At 46.4% G+C, this 23582-nt stretch overlaps 1 protein-coding gene across 1 annotated transcript; it reads right to left on the bottom strand.

The window, feature by feature from the left end:
* Window positions 1-20417: 20417 nt before the first annotated feature.
* RPS26 (ribosomal protein S26) lies at window positions 20418-22569 on the bottom strand. Its single transcript, XM_005876724.2, has 4 exons — window positions 22461-22569; window positions 22026-22203; window positions 20829-20959; window positions 20418-20519 (listed from the first exon to the last, which is right to left on the bottom strand). Exons 1-4 carry the CDS (start codon window positions 22461-22463, stop codon window positions 20484-20486), a joined length of 348 nt encoding a protein of 115 aa, XP_005876786.1. The 5' UTR covers window positions 22464-22569; the 3' UTR covers window positions 20418-20483.
* Between the last annotated feature and the right edge of the window lie 1013 nt (window positions 22570-23582).

Below are 23582 nucleotides of genomic sequence, written 5' to 3'. Positions count from 1 at the left end.
CTCAGTGGATAGAGCGTCAGCCTGCGGACTGAAGGGTCCCAGGTTCGATTCCGGTCAAGGGCATGTACCTTGGTTGCGGGCACATCCCCAGTAGGTGGTGTGTAGGAGGCAGCTGATCGATGTTTCTCTCTCATTGATGTTTCTAACTCTCTGTTACTCTCCCTTCCTCTCTGTAAAAAATCAATAAAATACATTTTTTAAAAATCAATAAAATATATTTAATAAAAAAAAGACAAGGAAGATATAAAATCCTTGGCTCCCATTTTTTTAGGTACCTTTTTTGAGTGTCTTCAGGGACTTCACTAATAGGTTAATAGAAATCTCTGAAAAAGGAAACCAAAGCAAAGGAACAGAAAAAAATACCCCAAAACTACTCAAGAAAACATTCCTGAAAAAAATGTTAAACTATATATTAGGAGAATAAAGGAGGTACTAAAAATATTGACCTATAATGGTTAATACCATGGCATCTACACTAATAAAAGAGAAACATGCAAATTGGTGTCACTCCGCTACGCCCACCAGCCAATCAGAGTGACTATGCAAAATTACCCAACAAAGATGGCGGCTAATTTGCATAAGCAGGCACGGAGTGAAGACTGAAGGCTCCGGCCAGAGTGAAGACTGAAGACTGAAGACTGAAGAGGCGTGGCTTCTCCACTGTGGCCGGACCAAAGGCCTAGGTCCCGGGTGCCGGAGGAAAACCGGTGCCGGCAGCCAGGGGAAGGAAGGCCTATTGCACAAATCTTCGTGCAACGGGCTTCTAGTCTATATATATAAAACCCTAATATGCAAATAGACTGAATAGTGGAACAACCGGTTGCTATGACATGCACTGACCACCAGGGGGCACATGCAGAACATGGCGGCCATAGGCAGTAGGTGGCAGTGTGGAACATGGCAGCTGTCAGCCCCAGTGGGATGGTGGAGCAGGTGAGTGGAGGCGCCAGACCTAGGCGGGGCACCTGTCACTGTCATCAGGGAGAGCCTCCGGTGGTTACTGAAAATTCTTTGCTCCCATGCGCTGTGGTCCCACCCAGTGCTCACACCATCTGCTGGTGCCGGCCATGGCCCCATTTGCACCAGCTGCTGGCGCCCGGCGGTGGCCTCGATTGCTCAACGCCTTCAGTGGGTGCGAGCGGCAGCTGCAGGGCTTGATCACCCCTCAGGGCTTCTTTATCTCCCCCTGCTCCTAAGGGACGATTGGGGCTGGCAGCCACCTCTTGCACCCACTGCCAGTGCCGGAGCTGCCACTCGCACCCGCTGCCAGCGCCCAGCGCCAGTCCCAATCACTTGGTGCTGTCAGCAGGTGCGAGAAGTGGCTGCTGGCCCTGATTGCACCTGAGGGCTTTTCCACCTCCCCCTGCTCCTGAGGGGCGATCAGGGCAGCAGCCGCCGCTCACACCTGTTGCTGGCACGGGCCCCAATTACTCTGTGCTGTCAGTGGGTTCGAGTGGGGCCAGCACCATCAGCACGTGGGAGTGGCGGTGGCAGGAGCGGGGCTGCCGGCAGACTGGGGACTGGGGGCATGGTGGATGGGCCAAGACCTGTCCCTGTACCCACCACAGCCTCATGGCCCACAGTTCCTTTCAAGGTACATGAATTCATGCACTGGGCCCCTAGTATTCTAATAAAATCATTAGGCTTTAAAGAAAAAAAATCCTTTGTTGAGACAAAAAGAATATGTGACTCATACAGGACAAATTAAGTAATTGTCAGATTTTTGGACAGCAATGCTTTCTGCAAGAAGAAAATGAAATTGACATATTTTAAGTAATCAGGAAGAGAACATGTGAGCCAAAGCAAATTAACCTTCAACTATAATAGACACAGACAAATTGTTATCAATAGGCAGGATCTCAGGAACTATTGTTCCCATGAGCCCTTCCTAGGAAATGCACTTCAGATAACCAAACTGCCTGGGGAGACATCAACACAGGGGCTGTGAGTGAGCACTATGTCTCAGTTATCGGTAGAACTGAGACTAAATGAAGGTTAAAAGAGAGCGTACACTATGCATGGCCATATGATCTGACCATGTAGATATTATAGCATAAAAATGGGAGGAGCATGAGGATAGCACTTGCAAAAAATTTGAATTTAAAATTTATTCAAAAACTATTTGACAAAAAATAAAGCAAAACAAAATATTTGACAGCTCACTGTGTTTAAGGTACAGGGGACACCATGCTAAACAAACATTTCTGAAGCTTCTGACCTCAAAGTGCTTACAATCTCTTTGTAAAAAAGAATCTACAGATTAAGCGGAAGTGATGACAGTGGCTTCTGTGTTTGGTTTTCTGGCATGGGACCGCGGCCGCTCCCTCAGGTCGCACCTGCAGGGCTAATTCCTCCTTGTCCTAGGGCCTGCAGCCAGGACGACGTGATTCTCAGACGTTTTCTCTGGCTCCTCCAAACAGGAGCTCCTGCTCGCTTCGCTCTCCTGTCGCTCCTCCTCTGTGACTGGTTTCCTCTCACGGCTGCTGCTGGTTTAACGGTCTCTCTCGCTTTCCAGATGGACGGTAAGCTCTTTGAGGGCAGAGACCGTGTCTACGTGTCTATGTTTGTTTAGCACTGTATCCGCCATACCTAGAGCATAGCAGGCCTTTAATAAGTATAGGGTGTCCCCCCAAAATGCATACACACTTTGAATAATTAATTCTAATTGGAATTAATAATTAGTCAAAGTGTGCATACATTTTTTGGGACACCCTGTATTTTTTTAATGGGTGAAAATCAATCAGCATTTAAGTGTTGAAGATACAAAGATGAAGAAACACTTAAGATCAATCAGCATTGCCCTGACCGGTTTGGCTCAGCGGATGGAGCGTCGCCCTGCGGACTCAAGGGTCCCAGGTTCGATTCCGGTCAAGGGCATGTACCTTGGTTGCGGGCACATCCCCAGTGGGGGGCGTGCAGGAGGCAGCTGATCAATGTTTCTAACTCTCTATCCCTCTCCCCTCCTCTCTGTAAAAAATCAATAAAATATATTAAAAAAAAAAGATCAATCAGCATTTAAGTGTTGATGATACAAAGAGGAAGAAACATTGGATCCTGCTCGAAAAGGCTCGAATCGAACGGAGGCTGGTAAAGAGATTTCATTCATTTGTATGAAGTGCAGTAAGTGCTGTCACAGCACCACACAGACACAAAAGGAAAACTGCTCTCTGCTTCTGCAGGCGATGGGTCTGGAAAGTTCCAGGGAAGATGTGGGCTTGCGTTAGGCTGACCTGGAAAGTTCCAGGGAAGATGTGGGCTTGCGTTAGGCTGACCAGGATGGGTTCCTGGACAGAGGTTTACCGCGATCACAGGCAGACGAATGGCCCCTGAAGATGTCCAAATCCCAATCATTGAAACCTGTGAATGCTACCTTACACGGCATAAGGGATGTTGCAGATTGATTAAGTTCAGAATCTCGAGAGAGACAAATGGCGGCGGAATAGGCAGACCTGTCCTGAGCCTTGTCCCACAGCAGACAGAAGGAGCAACTAAATCCAGTAACATCCACCCCGAATTGGCAACGTGGACACAGCTGGAGAGACAATTGGCAGCCGGGAAGGGCAGAGAATGCCTGGAGAACGATTTAACTCATTGGGATTAATAATTATTCAAAATGTGTAAAAAAAAAAATTGGGGGATACCATATATATATGTGTGTGTGTGATATATTAGTATGTATGTGTACACACAAATGCACTACACACGGAAATAAAGAGATTGGGACAAAATGTTAAAAAAAAAAAAAGAGTCTCGAGCTGGGAACATTTTCCTGCGTCATCAGGATTGGCCCAACGACACCACAGGAGTCGGTAGGAGCGCAGCACGGCTGTTGCAGGTGTTCTGCAGGTGAACAGTGATGCTGAGATGAGTTCGGCAAGCAGGATTGAGCTAAGAGAAGCAGAGGGCTACTGCTCACTCAGGCGTGTAGCAAAACCTCCAAGGCTCTCATGGCTTTTATTTGGGGAGTACAGCAAGTAACAATGGAGTACAGCAAGTGACAATGGTAAACAGGCATGCCTATGAGATCATCTGAGCTAAGTTATACATTAAACTATTAATTTCCTATGTTATACAAAGACCCTTTCCACCTGCAGTAGTGCACCCTCCCTGGCTTTCCCCGCCCTCATGGACCCAAGGAAACTCTGCCTCGGAACAATAAATCTTGCGTGCAAGACTTTGTTCTGTCGTGGCCCGCTTGCAGGCCCCCGCCTTTTCTTGGCAGAACGTCCTCGTCTAGTTAACTTCATTCCACTTGACCGGCTACAGCTGTCAGGCAGGGGCACCTGAAGATGCTGCGCTGCTGCCCTTGAAGTCGGGGGAAGAGGCCATGCGCCCAGGGGTGCTGGAGGCCCCTAGAAACTGGAAAAGAGAGGACTAGAGCAGTGATGGCGAACCTTTTGAGCTCGGCGTGTCAGCGTTTTGAAAAACCCTAACTTAACTCTGGTGCCGTGTCACATATAGAAATTTTTTGATATTTGCAACCATAGTAAAACAAAGACTTATATTTTTGATATTTATTTTATATATTTAAATGCCATTTAACAAAGAAAAATCAACCAAAAAAATGAGTTATAGGTTTGCCATCACTGGACTAGAGCCTCCAGAAGGAGCCCAGCTCTGCTGACATGGGACCCATTTCAGACTTCCGACCTCTGGGACTGTGAGACAATAACTTGGTGTTGTTTTAAGCCGCGAGTTCATGGTAATTCGCTACAGCAACCACAGGAAACTAATACAGCAGCCCACCACCTCAGGCCTCCCTACGCGCCCTGGTAAGCACCCCCTCACTCAGTGCCAAGCACCGAGGACACAGCCGCAAAGCAAGAGACAGACCCGACCCTCGAGGAGCTAACACTGTAAGGAGGGCAGACAGTCATCAGACAGCTCAGGAAATAACTCCCCTAGTGAGTGGCCGATGGAAAGCAAACACGGCGCTGGAAAGGGTCGCTGATGTGATGGGAGGGTCTTCGGGCAGGACGGGCAGAGGGGTCCTCGGAGGTGACGTGGCACCACGATGGCAAGCAGACAATGTGTGCTGACCGAGGGAAGAGCATTCATGGCACAGCAACCAGCAAGGACCAGCCCTGAGGAAGGACGGACGTGGAGTGTCTACACGGAAAGGAGGCCCATGGGGCGGGAGCGGAGAGAAGAATGGGTAGGAGGCCACAGGGAAAAGGAGCAGCCAGGTCAGCCAGAGGCTTGGATCCGATCCGCAGCAGGGAGCTGGGATTTTATTGTCGTTGCAGAAGGAGGCCATTGAAGGACTTCCGTGGGCGAGTAGCAACACTGGGGTTATTTTTTTTTAAAATATATTTTTATTGATTTCAGAGAGGAAGGAAGAGAGAAAAACATCAAGGATTGCCAGAAGCCGGTCCATCCTTGCTGCTTGACACAGTCGCTGCAGGGAAGAAACATCTGCACAGCTTATGTTTCAAGGGACCTGGCGTATATGACATATGTTCGCACCCCCTCTTAAGCACTATGTATTTTAACCAGGACCATCTCCCCGAGAAAGGTTGTTTCCCCAGGTTAGGGGTTAACAGGACTAAGGAAGAGAATAAATCAGTAAAACCACCTAGTGTTACAGAAATACCATGTACGACTTATGAAGAACTTGGACTAAGACTGTTGGCAATAAATTTGGGACTTGTTGGGCCCGCATCCCCAGGGGTCTGCCCACCAGGGAAAGCACCAAAACCGATACCCCTGGAGACCCACCGACACAGGGCAGTCCCAGAGAAGGCAAGCAGCGAGCCTGGGAGGACATAATCTTTCCTGGATAGGATAAACTCCTTCAGTCACTTCCTTGTAGCCTATCAGTAGAGCAGTGACCTTGGAATAGCCCTTGTAATGGAACACAGAGATTAACCTAGACAAGATTAAAATCAACAGAACTAGATAGAGACAGGATTTTTGGCTAAGGTCAGATAAGAAAAAAGCAATTGTAGAACGTGACCCAAAACATACCATGATGTAATTATAGAGGCATGCTTATGGGGTCAAATAGTATAAATATAGATGTAATAGGACAATAAAGAGGGAACCTCGTGCCCTAACCGGTTTGGCTCAGTGGATAGAGCATCAGCCTGCGGACTGAAGGGTCCCATGTTCGATTTTGGTCAAGGGCATGTACCTTGGTTGCGGGCACATCCCCAGTAGGTGGTGTGCAGGAGGCAGCTGATCGATGTTTCTCTCTCATCAATGTTTCTAACTCTCTATCCCTCTCCCTTCCTCTCTGTAAAAAATCAATAAAATATATTAAAAAAAAAAAAGAGAGAGAGAGAACCTCGCTATGATGATCAACTGAACGCTGTCTCCGTGTCCTTCCTTCTTCGCCGACTCCGTCCACACCTTTGGGAACCCCTGGACCTGCTGGGGCTGGACCCCAACAGAGGGAGGCTTCTAACTTTCTGCAGTTACCCCGATAGAAAGTGAGGAGTGATGGGGCCCAGGGGACTCCCATTTGGCTCCAAGAGGTAATGTTTTGATCTCCCATGCGGAGCCCCAGGTCACTCTGAATATCGAAGGGGAGAACATTGAATTTTCATTAGCTATGGAGCCACTTACTCTGCTCTTACTACCTGGAAGCGTCCCTCTTCGAGAGGGAGTGTAACAGTAAGGGGCGGGAGAAAGCCAGGCGCGAGGAATTGTGCCAGCCTCTGATGTGGAACAGGATCAGAGCCGCTGTCACACTCTCCCCTCTCTACACCTGCGTGTCCATCTCCCCCTTAGGAAGGGACCTACTAACTATTGAAAGGCTACTATAAAGGAATAGAATTCAAAAAACTGTTTTGTATCAGAAAGGTTTATTGGAAATCCTCACCCTGAACTGTGTAGCATGTGACGCAGCACTGCCACTCATTAAATAAAGGAATCGCTCTTACGGCCCTACTCCGACAGGTCCCAAAAGACCAGAGATTCTTGACCAGGTTAATCCAGCTGTTTGGGTACAAGGAACAGTCGGAAGGGCAAAGTATGCCCTACCTGTTAAAGTAGGACTCAAACAACAGACCCCTGGCTCCGGGTTAACAACACCCCTTGAAACCCGAGGCAAAAATGGGGACTGCCCTGCCCTAAAAGCACTTCTCCAACTGGGACTCACTGCGCTTGTTAATCACCCAGCAACACTCCCATCCTTTCCATTAAGACACCGGAGATGGACTTGGCTGGCTTGGCTCGGTGGATAGAGCATCAGCCTGCGGACTGAAAGGGCCCAGGTTCAATTCCAGTCAAGGGCACTGCCCGGGTTGTGGGCCTGATCCCCAATGCGGGGCATACAGGAGGCGGCCAATCCATGATTCTCTTTCATCATTGATGATTCTATCTCTCTCCCTCTCCTTCCTCTCTGAAATCAGTAAAAATATATTTAAAAAAAGAAAGAAAAAGAAACTGGAGATGGGCCCTAGCTGGTTTGGGTCAGTGGATAGAGCATTGGCCTGCAAGGTCCCAGGTTTGATTCCGGTCAAGGGCACATGCCCAGGTTGTGCGTTCGATCCCCAATGTGGGCCCAATCCCCAATGGAGGGTGTGCAAGAGGCAGCCAACCAATGATTCTCTCTCATCATTAATGTTTCTATCTCTCTCTCCCTCTCCCTTCCTCTCTAAAATCAATAAAAAAATATATTAAGAAAAAAAAAACAATGAAAAGAATAATAAAAGCTGCAATGGTGTTCTTTCCCTACCTTTGGGTAAAATCTCAAAGAGATCCCATAAATGGTCTAGTCCAGCCGTGGGCAAACTACGGCCCGCGGGCCGGATCCGTCCTGTTTGAAATGAATAAAACTAAAAAAAAAAAAACCGTACCCTTTTTTGTAATGATGTTTACTTTGAATTTTTATTAGTTCACACAAACACTCCATCCATGCTTTTGTTCCGGCCCTCCGGTCCAGTTTAAGAACCCATTGTGGCCCTCAAAAAGTTTGCCCACCCCTGGCCCAGTTCCTAACCTCTATAACCTGCTGGCCAATCTCCCAGGATGTAGCAAACACTGCACAGTTCTAGCTTTAAAGGATGGTTTCTTTTGCATTCCCTTAAATTATGTAGCAGCAAAGGGATACAAAGTATCCCAGAAAAAGGCCCAGATAAGTACCTGGGTTTTCTTATTTCCCAAGGACAAAGAAGCCTACAGACAGATCAAACGGTGGGAATAGTCAGTCTAGTTCCTCTCTGGAACCTGAGGCAATTGAGAGGGTGTTTTTGGAATGATGGGATTCTGGAGGATCTGGATCCCTAATTTTGGTCTTATAGGCAAGCCCTTATGTAATAAATTGAAGGAAGAAGAGAATACCGCAGAACACTTTTTAAGAACTAAAGATAGCCCTAGCCGGTTTGGTTCAGTGGATGGAGGCTTGGCCTTCGGACTGAAGGATCCCAGGTTCTATTCCGGTCAATGGCACCTGCCCGGGTTGCGGGCTGGATCCCCGGTGGGGGGCGTGCAGGAGGCAGCCGATGAATGATTCTCTCATTATTGATGTTTCTATCTTTCTCTCCCTCTCTCTTCCTCTCTGAAATCAATAAAAATATACTTTAAAAAAAAGAACTAAAGGTAAAACTATACGAAGTTACTGCCCTGGGCTTATCTGATTTGGAAAAGCCTTTTTTTTTTTTTTTATAGATTATTTTTAAACTTTTGATTTTAGAGTGAGGGGAAGGAGAGAGAGAAACATCAATTTATTGTTCCATTTCTTTATACATTCGTTGGTTGATTCTTGTATGTGCCCTGACCAGGGATCAAACCCACAACCTTGGTGTATCTGGAAGACACTCTAACCAACTGGGCCACCTGGCCAAGGCTTGGAAAAGCTTTGGATTATATATGCAGGAGACTCAAGGAATTGCCCTAGGGCAGGGGTGGACAACCTTTTTGTGAGTGCGTGCCAAAACCAGCAAAATCTCTGACTCAAAATTCTTCTGAGTGCCAACCCTAATTTTTTGAGAACATGTTACACCTACTTGATATCTCTTAAGGTGTACGTATGTGAAGAACCTTGAAGAAATAAAAAATTGTAAATGGAAGATTATAAGAGAGGGTTTCGCGTGCCAGCAAAAGTTACTGGCGTGCCATGTTTGGCACGTGTGCCAGGGGTTGCCCACCCCTGCCCTAGGGTTCTTTGTTTTGTTTTTTCAGAGAGGAAGGGATAGGGAGAGAGAGATAGAAACACCAATGATGAGAGAGAATCATTGATCAGTGTCTCCTGCACGCCCCACACTGGGGATCAACCCAGGCATATGCCCTGTCCAGGAATCGAACCACGACCTCCTGGTTCATAGGTTGACGCTCAACCACTGAGCCACACCAGCCGGGCAGCTGCTAAACATTTTATCCAATTAGGAAAGGTAACTAAAAACTTAAAATCTAATCTGATTTTACCCATGCCAACAGATACTAAGCTACGCCCATATGATCCAGGAAACTGGGTATATTTACAAGCCTGGAAATCAGGATCCCTGCAAGATCAACTCACTCCAGTGTGGATAGGTCCTCATTCGGTGTTATTAACAACTCCTGCTTCTCTTAAACTACAAGATAGAGCTTCCTGGATACATCTCTGTAACTGCTCCTGAATATGGATGGAGTATGTTTTTGAATTAGAGGAATGCAATTCTCTGGCAGCCTGGCTCATGAAAGTCTTGAGGCTTCTAGGTTCTGGGATTCCTGGGAACAGGAGTGCACAACCAGACTTCGTGAACATCACTTATCCTGCCTTTAGAAGAGCAGCGTGAGTTCAGACAGGATTTACGATATGGACCTGGTCCCTCGTTCTCACTAGGTGGTATAGCTGGCTTCACTCTAGATCAGTGGTTCTCAACCTTGGCTGCACATTAGAATCACCTGGGAATCTTTTGAAAATCCTGATTTCTGGGCCTCATCCTCCAGAAATTCTGTTTCTTTGTTATGGGGTGGGGCCACAACATTAGAAACAAAGAAACAGAATTTCCGGAGGATGAGGCCCAGAAATCAGGATTTTCAAAAGATTCCCAGGTGATTCTAATGTGCAGCCAAGGTTGAGAACCACTGATCTAGAGTGAAGCCAGCTATACCACCTAGTGAGAACGAGGGACCAGGTCCATATCGTAAATCCTGTCTGAACTCACGCTGCTCTTCTAAAGGCAGGATAAGTGATGTTCACGAAGTCTGGTTGTGCACTCCTGTTCCCAGGAATCCCAGAACCTAGAAGCCTCAAGACTTTCATGAGCCAGGCTGCCAGAGAATTGCATTCCTCTAATTCAAAAACATACTCCATCCATATTCAGGAGCAGTTACAGAAGTATGACCCTCGTCCCCGTTCCCTCAAAAATGAGGAGTGAAAAAAAATCTCAGGAGGGAATTCTTAGATAGGACCAGGGTCTCAAGGTCTGGGAAGTTCTTACTAAAGGCTATTCTTTTTAAAAAATATGTTTTCATTGATTTTAGAGAGATTGGAAGGGAGAGAGAGAGGAAAACATTGGTTAGAGAGTAGCACGAATCGGCTGCCGCCTGCACGCCCCCTACTGGGGATCAAGCCCACAACCAGAGCAGGTGACGGGGAATTGAATCAGCAACCTCTGGTGCGCGGGACCACACACCGGCCAGGGCTAAGCACTGTTCTCGCTAAATGTTACACCGTGCACTGGCCCTCTCTACGGAGCACACTGTGCCTGTCCCCACCCCTCCCCCAGGCACGTTTTCCTCGCCTCTGTCTTTCTTCTAAGCTCGAAGGGACCTTCTTTTGCCGCTGCAACTTGTTTCCTAAGCCCATTTCCTCTACGGCTCCCTTCTCCCTCTGTGACTGTCTGCCAAATGTGTTCTTATAGTTTGAGTCTGGGCTGTAAATTCTTTCTTAGCCAGAACTCAAGTGTTATGGGTTCACTCAGCGAGATAGACCACTGACTCAGAATTTAAATTTAGGAGCCTGTATTAAGCTGGCCAGCTGACTATAGCAGTATGTCCCTCCCCCCTGGGAGCCTCGCAGCTTGTAGTGCCCACCGAGGGTACAGCAAAGCCTTTTATCTGCAACACTACAAAGCATTTCCTGGCACTGGCAGGGTTCACACAAAGTTTACAAGTACGAATGGGGAGGTAAACGGAGTCACACCTGGCTGGGTTGAATCATAATACATTGTTTTCTGAGACAATCTAGCAATTTTTCTCTGTCACAATCCCGGACCCTAATACAATAGGTAACCTTTCCATGCCTCCGTCCCTCCCCCTAGCACACAAGTACGGAGGTTGCTGAAGGTCTGGTCTGACTCCATTGGTCTAACACCTGGTGCTGTTTTTGCTGCCAACAGGGGCACCCACTGAGCTCAGGACTGGGCTGGACTCACAGCGGCTGTGGGGCGCTGACAACGCCTTCTCCTCTTTGGGGTTCAGTTTTCCTGTCTGTGAAATGTGGATTGTAGTAGCTGACAAATCACCCCCAAGGATATATACATTGTAAGCCCTGGACCTGAAGTGTTACCCTACAATGAAAAAGGGTCTTAGCAATTGTGATTAAAGATCTTGAAATGGGGGGTGGGGGGGCACAGTATGCAGCTGTAAACAGGATGAGCTTGATAGGAATCCAACTGTAGTCAATTGCCAAGAAGAAATCAACATGTAATTAACCAAGTAGTGAATATAAACGAAGCCTAAGCTTCCCTTTGGGGAGACAGAGCTTTGGACGTGAATTCCCTGTCTCCTTTAGCTGCTGCAAGGAAATAAAACTACCTGAGGACCACCATGTCCAATGGGACACCCTAAGGGTGACCACTTGAGTTTGGTAACAATATTCCCCCAGGCACTCTTCACAGCACCGTGAGGAGTTTACTGCTATTACTCACTCTGTGCAGGTTCGGGCAGTGAGTCAGGAAAAGGTTAAACAGTATAATACAGACAGTATATTTTAGGACTCCAATCCAGGAAGTCTTGACTGAAATCACTTCAGTGATTTGGCTAGTTTTCTGACCCAGAATGTGTGGCTAGTTTGACTCAGAGTGAGCTGTCAGAAATTGAGTTTTTCTACAAAATATTACTGAGAGACATTAAAGAAGACCTCAATAAATGGAGAGATATACCATGTTTATTTATGGATGAAAAGATTTAATATTGTTAAGATGTCAAATTCTCTCTAAATTGATTTGTACATTCAATGCAATCTCAAAATCTTGGCAGACTTTTTTTTTTTTTGTAGAAAGTGACAGAGGAATAAAGTTGGAAGCTTATTGTTCTTTACCTTTTTCTTCTTCCTCTTCTTAAAGGATACCTTTCAGCATTTCGTATAATACTGGTTTAGTGGTGATGAACTCCTTTAGCTTTTCCTTATCTGTGAAGCTCTTTATCTGACCTTCAATTCTGAATGATAGCTTTGCTGGATAAAGTATTCTTGGTTGTAGGTTCTTGGTATTCAGCACTTTGAATATTTCTTGCCATTCCCTTCTGGCCTGCAAAGTTTCTGTTGAGAAATCAGCTGACAGTCGTATGGGTATTCCCTTGTAGGTAATTGAGTCTCTTTCTCTTGCTGCTTTTAAGATTCTCTCTTTGTCTTTTGCTCTTGGCATTTTAATTATGATGTGTCTTGGTGTGGTCCTCTTTGGATTCCTTTTGTTTGGGGTTCTCTGCGCTTCTTGGACCTGTAAGTCCATTTCTTTCACCAGGTGGGGGAAGTTTTCTGCCATTATTTCTTCAAATAGGTTTTCAATATCTTGCTGTCTCTCATCTTCTGGCACCCCTATTATTCTGATGTTGGTACGCTTGAAGCTGTCCCAGAGGCTCCTTACACTATCTTCGTATTTTCGGATTCTTTTTTCATTTTGCTTTTCCGGTTGGGTGTTTTTTGCTTCTTCGCATTTCAAATCTTTGACTTGATTCTTGCGCTCCTCTGGTCTGCTATTGGGTGTCTGTATAATATTCTTTATTTCAGTCCGTGTATGCTTAATTTCTAGTTGGTTCTTTATCATAGCATCGAGGGTCTCATTAGTTTTCGTGACTCTCTCCTCAAGTTTATTGACAGCTTCTAGCACATTTTTGCAAGCCCTCAAAATTGCGATTTTTAGCTCTATATCCTCCATTTCTGTCATGTTTTTTTGTCTCCGCATTTTTTATGCTTTCTTGGTGCACCCCCTAGTGGTCTTTGTGCGCAGTCTTGTTCTAGTTGAGCCTTGATTGTTGTAGTTAATACTAGAGGGATTTGACCACCAGGCCGACTGGCTGTGTGAATCAGCTGTGTCTGCCGCGGAAAACTTCTGTCCTCTGGGGAGGTGCTAATCTAGCCTTTGCCTGAGGCGATCTGGCAAATGGCTCTGCGCAGGGCTTGGGCGGGGCGGGCTCAACAGGGCGGGCGGAGGGAGTGGTTATGGCCCCTCTCAGTCCCGTTCCCAGAGGCTCTGCTTCTCAGAACCCCCGGAACCGCTGCAAACCTCGGAGGGAAAGCTGCCTTCCAACTGATGCCAGACACTCCCGCTTCTCCCGTTTGGGTCCGAGTCCCCAGCGATTCGCCCGTATCTGGAGCTCAGAGTCTGAGACTCCCCCCTGACCGAAAACGACAACCGCGCTCTCAGCCACCAGCCCGCTTTGCGCGCGCACCTCCGCACCTGAGTTTTTTCCACACTGCGCCTCCTCTGAGCCTCGGTGTGCTGTTGTTTTTCCTTCTAGTTGAAGAGTCTCTCCTCAGCCAGCCTTCCTGTGGTTCTGGGCGATGTCCGTTCCGTCTTTTAGTTGTATTTTTGAAGTGGTTGTTTGCGGCAGCAGTCTGCGGTGTTTACCTATGCCGCCATCTTGGTCTCAGCTCCAATCTCAAAATCTTGGCAGACTTTTTTTTTTTTTGTAGAAAGTGACAGAGGAATAAAGTTGGAAGCTTATTGTAATTGACTTCAAGACTTACTGTAAAGCTACATTGATCAAGATAATGTGGCATTGGTATGATGATAGACAAGTAGCTCAATGGAACAGAATACAGTCCAGACATAGTCCCATAAATATGTAATCAAGTAATTTTTTTCAATTTTTATAAGTTTATTTGAGCCAAACTGATGACTTTTGCCGGGGAGCAAGATCTCAAATGTTCCCTAGTCAACTGATTTTTGACAAAAGTGCAAAGACAATTCAAATAGAGAAAGAGTAGTTTTTTTAGCAAATGGTGTTGGTACAATTGGATATTCATATGCAAAAAATAAAAAGAATTTCGATCCATACCTCATATCGGATACAAAAATTAATTAAAATGCATTACAGACCTAAATAAATATAAAAACTAAAACTATAAAACTTGCCCTAACTGGTTTGGCTCAGTGGATAGAGCGACAGCCTGTGGACTGAAGGGTCCCAGGTTCGATTCCGGTCAAGGGCATGTACCTTGGTTGCAGGCACATCCCCAGTAGGAGGTGTATAGGAGGCAGCTGATCGATGTTTCTCTCTCATTGATGTTTCTAACTCTCGATCCCTCTCCCTTCCTCGCTATAAAAAAAATCAATAAAATATATTAAAACACACAACTATAAAACTTCCAGGAGAAAAACTTTGTGATGTTGAGAAAGGAAAATATCTTAGATTCAAATGTACAATCCATATAATAAAATTAATTTGATTCCAATAAAATTAATAACTTCTGCTTTCCGAAGACACTATTAAGAGAATGCAAGGATAGCCCTAGCTGGTTTGGCTCAGTGGCTAGAGCTTAAGCCTGCATATTGAAGGGTCCCAGGTCGATTCCAGTCAAGGGCACATGCCTGGGTTTTGGGCTTGATCTCCAGTAGGGGGCGTGCAGGAGGCAGCCAATCAATGATTCTCTCTCATCACTGTTGTTTCTATCTCTCTTTCCCTTTCCCTTCCTCTCTGAAATCAATAAAAATATACTTCAAAAAAAAAAAAAAGAGAATGCAAGGATAAATCACAAACTGGAAGAAAAAATACTCAAATCCCATATTTGATAAATGACTTGCATTCAGAATAAAGAACTTCAAAAACAAGCAGCCTAATTTTAAAACCCTGAGTAAAAGATTTGAACAGACATTTCACAAAAGATATACATTTGGCAGATAAGCACATTGAGAAGATACTCCACTAATTATTATGGAAAAACAAAACCATGAGAGCACTGCATACCTGTTAGAATGGCTGGGATAAAATAAAAAAATGTTGGAGAGGCTGTGAAGAAACTGAAGCACACACTGCAGGAAGGAATGTAAAATAGTACTGTCACTTTGGGAAACAATTTGTCAAGTTTCTTTAAAAGTTAAATATGTTCTTTCTTTTCTGTGGAAATACCCAGTGGTGGATGAGGCTGGTGGTGCAGGAGGACCCAGAGGCCTGGGGGACCCCGAAAGGGGAGCCCACGGTGCCCTCAAGGCCCCCGGAGCTGGTGGAGGCAAGGCAGAGGATAAGGAGTGGATGGATCCCATCACCAGGCTGGGCCGCCTGGTCAAGGACATGAAGATGAAGAGCCCATATTTCAGAAATGATGAGTGCAACACTGACCTACGGCAAGAGGGCAGAGAAAAGTCAGGAAAGCAGCCCTGAGGAGGAGCTGTGAAGCAGACAGTCAGCGGGGACTGCAGGTCTGACTGCACACTTGGCTCCTGAGGAGTGAGGTCTGCCAGTAGCACCGCACTGTGGCCCTCTCCCTGCTCATGTGCAGTGCAGTGACCATAGACACCCAGGACTCCAGGTCACCCTTCACCCCCCAGTTCTGATTCTCATGCAGTCCTTTCTGACCCCATTTTGCACTCTTCCTCGTGTCCTGAAACACTTTCATGGCCCTCTGGAGTGCAGGGTTGATCATCAGTAAAATCCCCCAACTTCAACCTCCCCATCTGCTCTAAAGAAACTCTGGCTCTTACCCTAGCCGGTTTGGCTCAGTGGATAGAGTGTTGGCCTGAGAACTGGAAGGTCCAGGGTTTGATTCCAATCAAGGGCACATGCCTGGGTTGCAGGCTCGATCCCCAGTAGGGGGCGTGTAGAAGGTGGCGCCCAGTGATTCTCATCATTGATGTTTCTGTCTCTCTCCCCCTCTCCCTTCCTCTCTTAAATCAATAAGAATATATTTTTTTTAAAAAGAAAAAAAACCTGGCTATCCCCAAAGGACTCTTGACCAGTAACTGAAACCCCTCCATATTTTCAATTTTAAACATCCCATTCTCTGGCCTCATTTCTTTTTTTTTACCAGCTCTACTGTCCTAACCCCAACCAGAACTTGAACTTACTGATCATATCCCCTTACCATTGGACCTGACCCTCCTATGTCATAGCTTTCCTCCTTATCCTTAGCTTCCACAGTCAGTCATTATAGTCACTCTCCCTTGAGTACACTCTCAATTTTTTTGCCCCCCCTCACTTCAATGTACTCATTTGATGAACCTACAACTCTGGCTAAATTCAATTCTATCCACTTTGGGTTTGTATCTACATGATTAAATAGTAGTTATGCTAACTGGTTTCACTTTATTTTATATAATATATATTTTTTTATTTCAAAGAGGGAGAGGGATAGAAACATCAACATGAGCATCATTGTTTGGCTGCCTCCTGCACGCCCCCTAGTGGGTACCAAGCCCCAGAAACCTGGGCATGTGCCCTGACTGGAAATCAAACTGTGACCTCCTGCTTCATAGGTCAATGTTCAACCACTGGGCCACACTGGTCTCAATTTATTATTTTAAAATACACTTTTATTTCAGAGAGGAAGGGAGAGGGAGACATAGAAACATCAATGATGAGAAACATTGATCGGCTGCCTCCTGCACGCCCCCTACTGGGGATCGAGCCCACAGCCCGTTTCATTCCTGCCCTCTAACCTCCAGTGCTGGTAGGCAATCACACTGCACCAGACCACATTCCTGTCCACTCTCCCAGATGTGTTTCATTCCTTTTTTAAAAAAAATATATTTATTGATTTTTTATAGAGAGGAAAGGAGAGGGGTAGAGAGTTAGAAAAGTCAATGAGAGAGAAGCATCGATCAGCTGCCTCCTGCACACCCCTTACTGGGGATGAGCCTGCAACCAAGATACATGCCCTTGACTGGAATCGAACCTGGGACCCTTCAGTCCCCAGGCCGACGCTGAGCCAAACCAGCTAGGGCACATTCCTTTTTTTAAAAGAGGGGGAAAGACAGAAACATCGATGTAAGAGAAATACTTGCCTCCTGCACGAGCCCCGACCTGGGCCCAGGCCGGGGAGGAGCCTGCAACTGAGATCCATACCCTTGACTGGAATCAACCTGACCCTTTGGTCCTCAGGCCGATGCTCTATCCACTGAGCTAAGTCAGCTAGGGCTGTTCCATTCTTTTCTCTCCTCAAACACCGCCAGCTCTCTCTCCCTGTACCCTTATTCTCAGCTGATGACCTTGCCTCCTACTTCCCTGAGAAATAGAAGTAGCAAACAACCTATTTGCTTTTGAACGATATATTCCCTCTTCTCTCCTGTTATTGTAGATAAACTGTCTGTGCTCCTATCCAAGGACAACCTCTGCACTTGTGGCCTGGACTCCACCCTTTTTGTCTGTTCAAAGACATGGCTCTGTCTCCTACATCATCAGTTTCTATTTCTCTCAATTTCCCCATCCTCAAGCAAATATGCTGATATATCTACCATTTTATAAAACCCCCCTCATTTTAAAAAATATATATTTTTATTAATATCAGAGAGGAAGGGATAGAAACATCAATGATGAGAATCAGTGATGGGCTACCTCCTGCATGCTCCCTACTGGGGGGATCGAGCCAGCAACCTGGTCATGTGCCCTTGACTGGACTTGAACCCGGGACCCTTGCCTGTTATTTTTGTTTAAAAACATGTTAAAGACATCGTCCCGCCCCGGTGAGGTCAGGACGGCCCCGGTGAAGTCGGAATGGCCCCGGGGAGGTTGAGACGGCCCCGGTGAGGTCGAGATCGCCCCGGTGAGGTCGGGATGGCCCCAGTGAGGTTGGGACGGCTCCAGTGAGGTTGGGACAGATAATGGGGACCAGTATAGACTGATGAACAAGGGTAGATGCAGAGGCAGAGCAGCATCGAACAGACTGTCAAACTACGTTATAAACTGATGAACAAAAATAGATACAGAGGCAGAGCAGTATCGAACAGACTGTCAAACTACAGTGGGAAGGCCGGGGAGGGTTGGGGTGGGGGTTAGAGATCAACCGAAGGACTTGTATGCATGCATATAAGCATAACCAATGGACACAAGACATTGGAGTGTAGGGGAGGCCGGGGGAAGGTCAAGGGGGGGGGGGAAGGAGACATATGTAATACTCTTTGTAATACTTCAAGAAATAAAAATTATTAAAAAAAAAGACATCGTCCCATTCTCTTTTGAACCCACTCTGATCATGCTTTTGCCGCCACCACTTCACTGAAACCTCTCTACAAGATTGCTAATAACTCCATGATGCTTTTAAAGCCAGTAGTCATTTTTTAATCCTTATCTTGTTTGACCTATTAGCAGCGTTGGCACAGTTATCACCTGCTCGCCCTGGAATTCTAGGACACCCACAGTACTATTAAAATTCCCAGACCCACCTCAAACACTTTGAACCATGCTTTTTGGAGGTGTGGCTTAAGGACTCAATTTTACTCAAATGGTAGAAGTGGTTCCTATTCTCTAAAGCAGCGGTTCTCAACCTTGGCTGCACATTAGAATCACCTGGGGACCTTTTTAAAATCCTGATTTCTGGGCCTCATCCTCCGGAAATTGTTTCTTTGTTACTAATGTTGTGGCCTCACCCCATAACAAAGAAACAGAATTTCCGGAGGATGAGGCCCAGAAATCAGGATTTTAAAAAGGTTCCCAGGTGATTCTAATGTGCAGCCAAGGTTGAGAACCGCTGATCTAGACACTGTTCCTGACCTCATGAGTTTACAGCTCAGGAGACATTTCCCAGGGACATTTGTGAGGATTTTGGGTGGTACCATTTTTTGTGATAAAAATCATTTTGGTGCCCTAACCGGTTTGGCTCAGTGGATAGAGCATCGGCCTTCGGACTCAAGGGTCCCGGGTTCGATTCCGGTCAAGGGCATGTACCTTGGTTGCGGGCACATCCCCAGTGGGGAGTGTGCAGGAGGCAGCTGATCGATGTTTCTCTCTCATCGATGTTTCTAACTCTCTATCCCTCTCTGTAAAAAATCAAAATATATTTAAAAAAATCATTTTGGTTTAGTGGGGAGGGGTAGGTGGAAGAAGGCATAGAGTGGGATAAATGATAATGGGGGGGAAAAGGGTTATCTGTAATACTGTCAACAATGAAAAAAATATTTTTTATGAAAAATAAACCATTTTGGTTTATATAGGTGCTTAAGCATAGATATTCAGTAATAAAATTTTTATTAAAAATCATTTTGGTGCCCTAGCCAGTTTGGTGTGGTGGATAGAGCCTCAGCCTGAGGACTGAAGGGTCCCAGATTTGATGCCAGTCAAGGGCATGTGCCTGGGTTGCCATCACATGCAGAAGGCAACCAATGATTCCCTCATCATTGATGTTTCTCTTTCTCAAATCAATAAAAATATATTTAAATGTCATTTTGGTAAACTTTTTTAAAATGTAAAAGCTGTGTTGGTTAAGAAAATATGTATTACTGATTTCAGAGAGGGAGAAACATTAATGATATCATTGATCAGCTGCCTCCTGCATGCCCCACACTGGGGATTGAGCCTGAAATCCAGGCATGTGCTCTGACTGGGAATTGTTGATCTCCCGGTTCATAGGTGGACACTCAACCACTGAGCCACACCAGCTGGGAGGAAAGCCCTTTTGAGAAAGTTATTTCTGGTACTCCAAAAATCAATTAGCTTAAAAAAAATCGCTAAACTAATTCTAAGCAGTGTTAGGCTCCTGAATGTATGACTTCTAGAGCCAGGATCTTACTTTGCATTTAGATTGCATCGATCAATCCTTAAACTCCTGGGAGAGCCAGTTAAGACCTACCCTGAGGAAAAGATAAGCTGTGCACACAATTAATTCAAAAGAAATCTTGGAGCAACCATGGCCCGGATTTCCCTGCTTGAACCTGGCTTTACTGAGCAAGCTGGGCTATGGGACTCCCAGGGTAAGCACTTTAACCTTGGACCTGATTTTCTTCCATCCAATGTTTGCACCTGGTGTAAAGGGGACAGATAGTCTCTCTCTCTCCCACCAGGGGTAGGCACACTTCTAAGTCTCTTCCTGATTTGCTCATCACTCAACACTTCCTTACCCTCCTGGCTCCTTCCCATTTAAAAAGCACTGACTAGCCAGGTTAAATTAATGGAATACTTACAAAAACTTTAATCCCCTTTCCCCACAAAAGCTATGCAAACTGGGGAGGCTGAGGATCCAAATACAAAAGAACCCCGAGTTAAGGTACAGGAATAACCTCCCTCATGAAAGACTACGAGGCATTCCACACTTGAATACTTGGTCAAAGCAATTATAATCCAAGACATACACAATCCCCATTCTATCAGGCAAAAACCACACCCAACACGCTATATGAAATACAATTTCCATTTATTTCCCCCCCAGAGAACTTTTCTTCACTCTTTAAAAACTCAGCTCCTTACATGGGCTTTGGTGGAGGTCGTGGGGCAGCACCCTGAAAGACAAAGGAATGAAAGAGTAATTAAAGACTGTCCCCTCAAAGAACCTGACCATCACTCTCCCATCACTAACAATGTATTTGGGCCATAAGTGCATGGAAAACTGATAGATGTGAAAGTAGACCACACTACTCATTCCAAAAAAATTCTAACTCTCTTCTAAGTGACTCTAAGTAAATGTTTTAGGTGTGGGTCCCACCTACCTCTTCAGAGGTAGCTGACCTCACCACAGGCGGACTTTAATTTGACAACCCTTGGTTTGTACACCACCCCTCTGGCGTCCACATCTCCTTTTTGGTACTTACCGCAGGTCTAAATCGGGGTGGGGGTGTTCGGTCCTTCCGGGCTTCACGAGAACGATTCCTGACTACCTTGCTGTGAATGGCACAGCTCACACAGTAATGCAGCTTCACATACAGCTTGGGAAGCACATAGGCTAAGATGGAAAAGGAACAGAATATTAAATGCACGTAAATGCCTGTCAGCATACCTACACCATTTCACTCCCAAGTTCAGTTTCTGATGCCTAACTAAACACATGCAATTTCACAAACGAGTAACACTCTAATTCTTCCTATCACCACGGGGACCACGCCCACATCCTAGATAAACCAAACACCCCGCTCCTTCAGCAGCTGCACCAGCCCCAACACCTACCTCTGGGCATTTCTGGTTGCCTAAATTTTAGGCCCTAAAAATAGCCAATTTGGCCCGGCCAGTTTGGCTCAGTGGATAGAGCGTCAGCCGGAGGACTGAAGGTCCTGGGTTCGATTCTGGTCAAGGGGATGTATCTCGGTTGCAGCCTAGATTCCCCAGCCCTGGTCTGGGTGGGAGGCATCCAATGGATGAGAGTCTCTCACATCGATGTTCCTCTTTCTGTCTCTCCCTAAAAACCTATGGAAAGCCCGGCCGGCATGGCTCAGTGTTGACCTATGAACTAGGAGGCCACAGTTTGATTCCTGGTCCAGGCACATGCCCGGGTTGTGGGCTGGATCCCAGTGTGGGGCGTGCAGAAGGCAAGCGATCAATGATTCTCTCATCATTGATGTTTCTCTCTCCCTCCCTCTCTGAAATCAATAAAAATAATGTCCCCGGGAGAGGATTAACAAGAAAAAGCCAATTTGTCTTAAGAAAAAGAAAAAAAAAAAGACAATATATCATATTGCCCCAAAAACACCTTCGGTGACCAATCCAGACGGCCTCCTACTTGAAACATTCTCCCAGACTTAGTCTGTACGTTTCCACAACAGGCACTCGTCGGGACACTCGTAAGTCAAGGCCCCACTGTACTATGCTTGTAGTTATTGCTCCCCAAACACTGCTACAGAACAAGTTCTGGAAGTGCTTTTGGACTCCCATTCCCTTAAAAAAACGCCCCGTTTTCTTCTACTGGCAACAGTCTTAAAGGTGTATAACCCGCAGGGGATGCTCCCGTGAACTCAGCCCGCGGGGTACAGGGTAGGCGTCAGGGAGCCTGCAGATCACGCCGGGGGCTTACTCACCGTCGAAGACACTCGCTTCGGAGATGTCCCGAACGGCTGCGGCCTCCACTATGTTTCGGATGACAAACTTCTTAATGGCCTTGTCCTTGGGCACGCACCGGGCGCAGTTGGTGCAACGAATAGGCTGCACATGGCCTCGGCCTTTTTTGGCACGACCGTTATTCCTTCTTTTCTTGGTCTGCACGAGGATAAAAACCTTGTTAGGAAGGAGGCGCAACCTACCCAGCCTCGGCCCCTACCGGCTACATTCCGCACCAGCCGCCCAAGGAAGACGCCAGTCACATCCCCAGTTCCTCCGCAAATCTCTCTCCAGGCCCGGGATAAACACACACTCCGCCCGCTCCTCCTTGGACCCGGCTCCCAAATCCCCCACAGTCGGGATCTACCCCTCCCAACCTCACCCAGACCGCCCGCTCCCCACGCGCCCGCACTCACCATCTTGGAAACGAGGACCCGAGAGAGGATCCGGCGCCCGGCCCGCCTCCCTTATATAGCGCGAGATCCCTCCACTCACACCGGAAGAATCCTTAGTTGACGAACGGCAAGAACGGCAACCCACCTTACTCAAATTTTCTTTATTACTGAGGGTTTATGCTGAAATCTAGGGCAGAAAGGCATTTCTCAAGTTTATTTATCGGTGGCACAAGGCGACCATGGGACTATTTTTCCTGATGGCGGAAGAAAATTAAAGTTATACGTCTCCCAGCAGGCACTGCGACGCCCTACCCCGGAAGTAATTTTGGGCGGTACAATTAATCTGGTTTTGCGACGCTAAAAGCGGAAGTTGCCTGGCGCAAGATCACAAATCGCGCTGCCAATTAGAGGCCAGATGGGAAGAGATGCATGATGGGAGTTGTAGTGCGAAGCTGACAGGCCTTTTGCCCCAAGCACTTAGACCCCGGACGGCTCTACGCCTCCGGGGGCCGCTCTGGGCTCACTTTTCTGACAATCCTACTCCTTGGTGTAGGATTGAGAAACGGAGGACCTGGGGGGGGGGGGAACAAAACATTTTGTTAATTCCTCTTTCCAATATGGAGAAAAACCCACAATGAGGGGCCAGGGACAAGTGCATTGTCTCATTCACCTTTTTATTCTTGGATCCTCTTAGCACAGTGCCAGGCACTGTAGTAAGTGCTTTATAAATATTAACTCATTTAATCCTCAACAACTCTATAAAGCAGGTACTATTATTATCCTCACTTTACAGATAGAACCGAGGAGTACTGTAGAGCGGTTAAAACTGAGGTTGCCCAAAGTCACAGAGCTAGTAAGAGGTGTCCTGGCTCCACTATACCGCACTGCTTCTCACCCAACCAACAGTGGATGGACAGCCTGGACCAGCGCCTTAAATAATGTTGACTCAGACTCAGAGTAGAAATACATAGTAGAAATACATGGTACTCAATACTTACACACACACACACACACACACACACACAACTGAAACAAACTTTATGAAATACCCTTATGACATAAAGGTGCTCTGGTATATTCAATTTTTAAAAAAGAAATGCTGATCAAGCTCCACTAAAGTGATTTTGCCTCTTTCATGAGTCT

Source organism: Myotis brandtii, unplaced genomic scaffold, assembly GCF_000412655.1.
Source record: "Myotis brandtii unplaced genomic scaffold, ASM41265v1 scaffold496, whole genome shotgun sequence".
In the NCBI taxonomy this organism is placed as follows: domain Eukaryota; kingdom Metazoa; phylum Chordata; class Mammalia; order Chiroptera; family Vespertilionidae; genus Myotis; species Myotis brandtii.
The sequence above is the reverse complement of the archived record's forward strand: the minus strand, read 5'-3'. Positions and strand labels throughout refer to the sequence as shown.

Coding starts and splice junctions, on each gene's coding strand:
- RPS26 (XM_005876724.2), bottom strand. Junction 20,960..22,025: donor CGAAGCGAGTGTCTTCGACG/GTGAGTAAGCCC, acceptor TTTCCATCTTAG/CCTATGTGCTTCCCAAGCTG. Junction 20,520..20,828: donor CACCCCGATTTAGACCTGCG/GTAAGTACCAAA, acceptor TTTGTCTTTCAG/GGTGCTGCCCCACGACCTCC.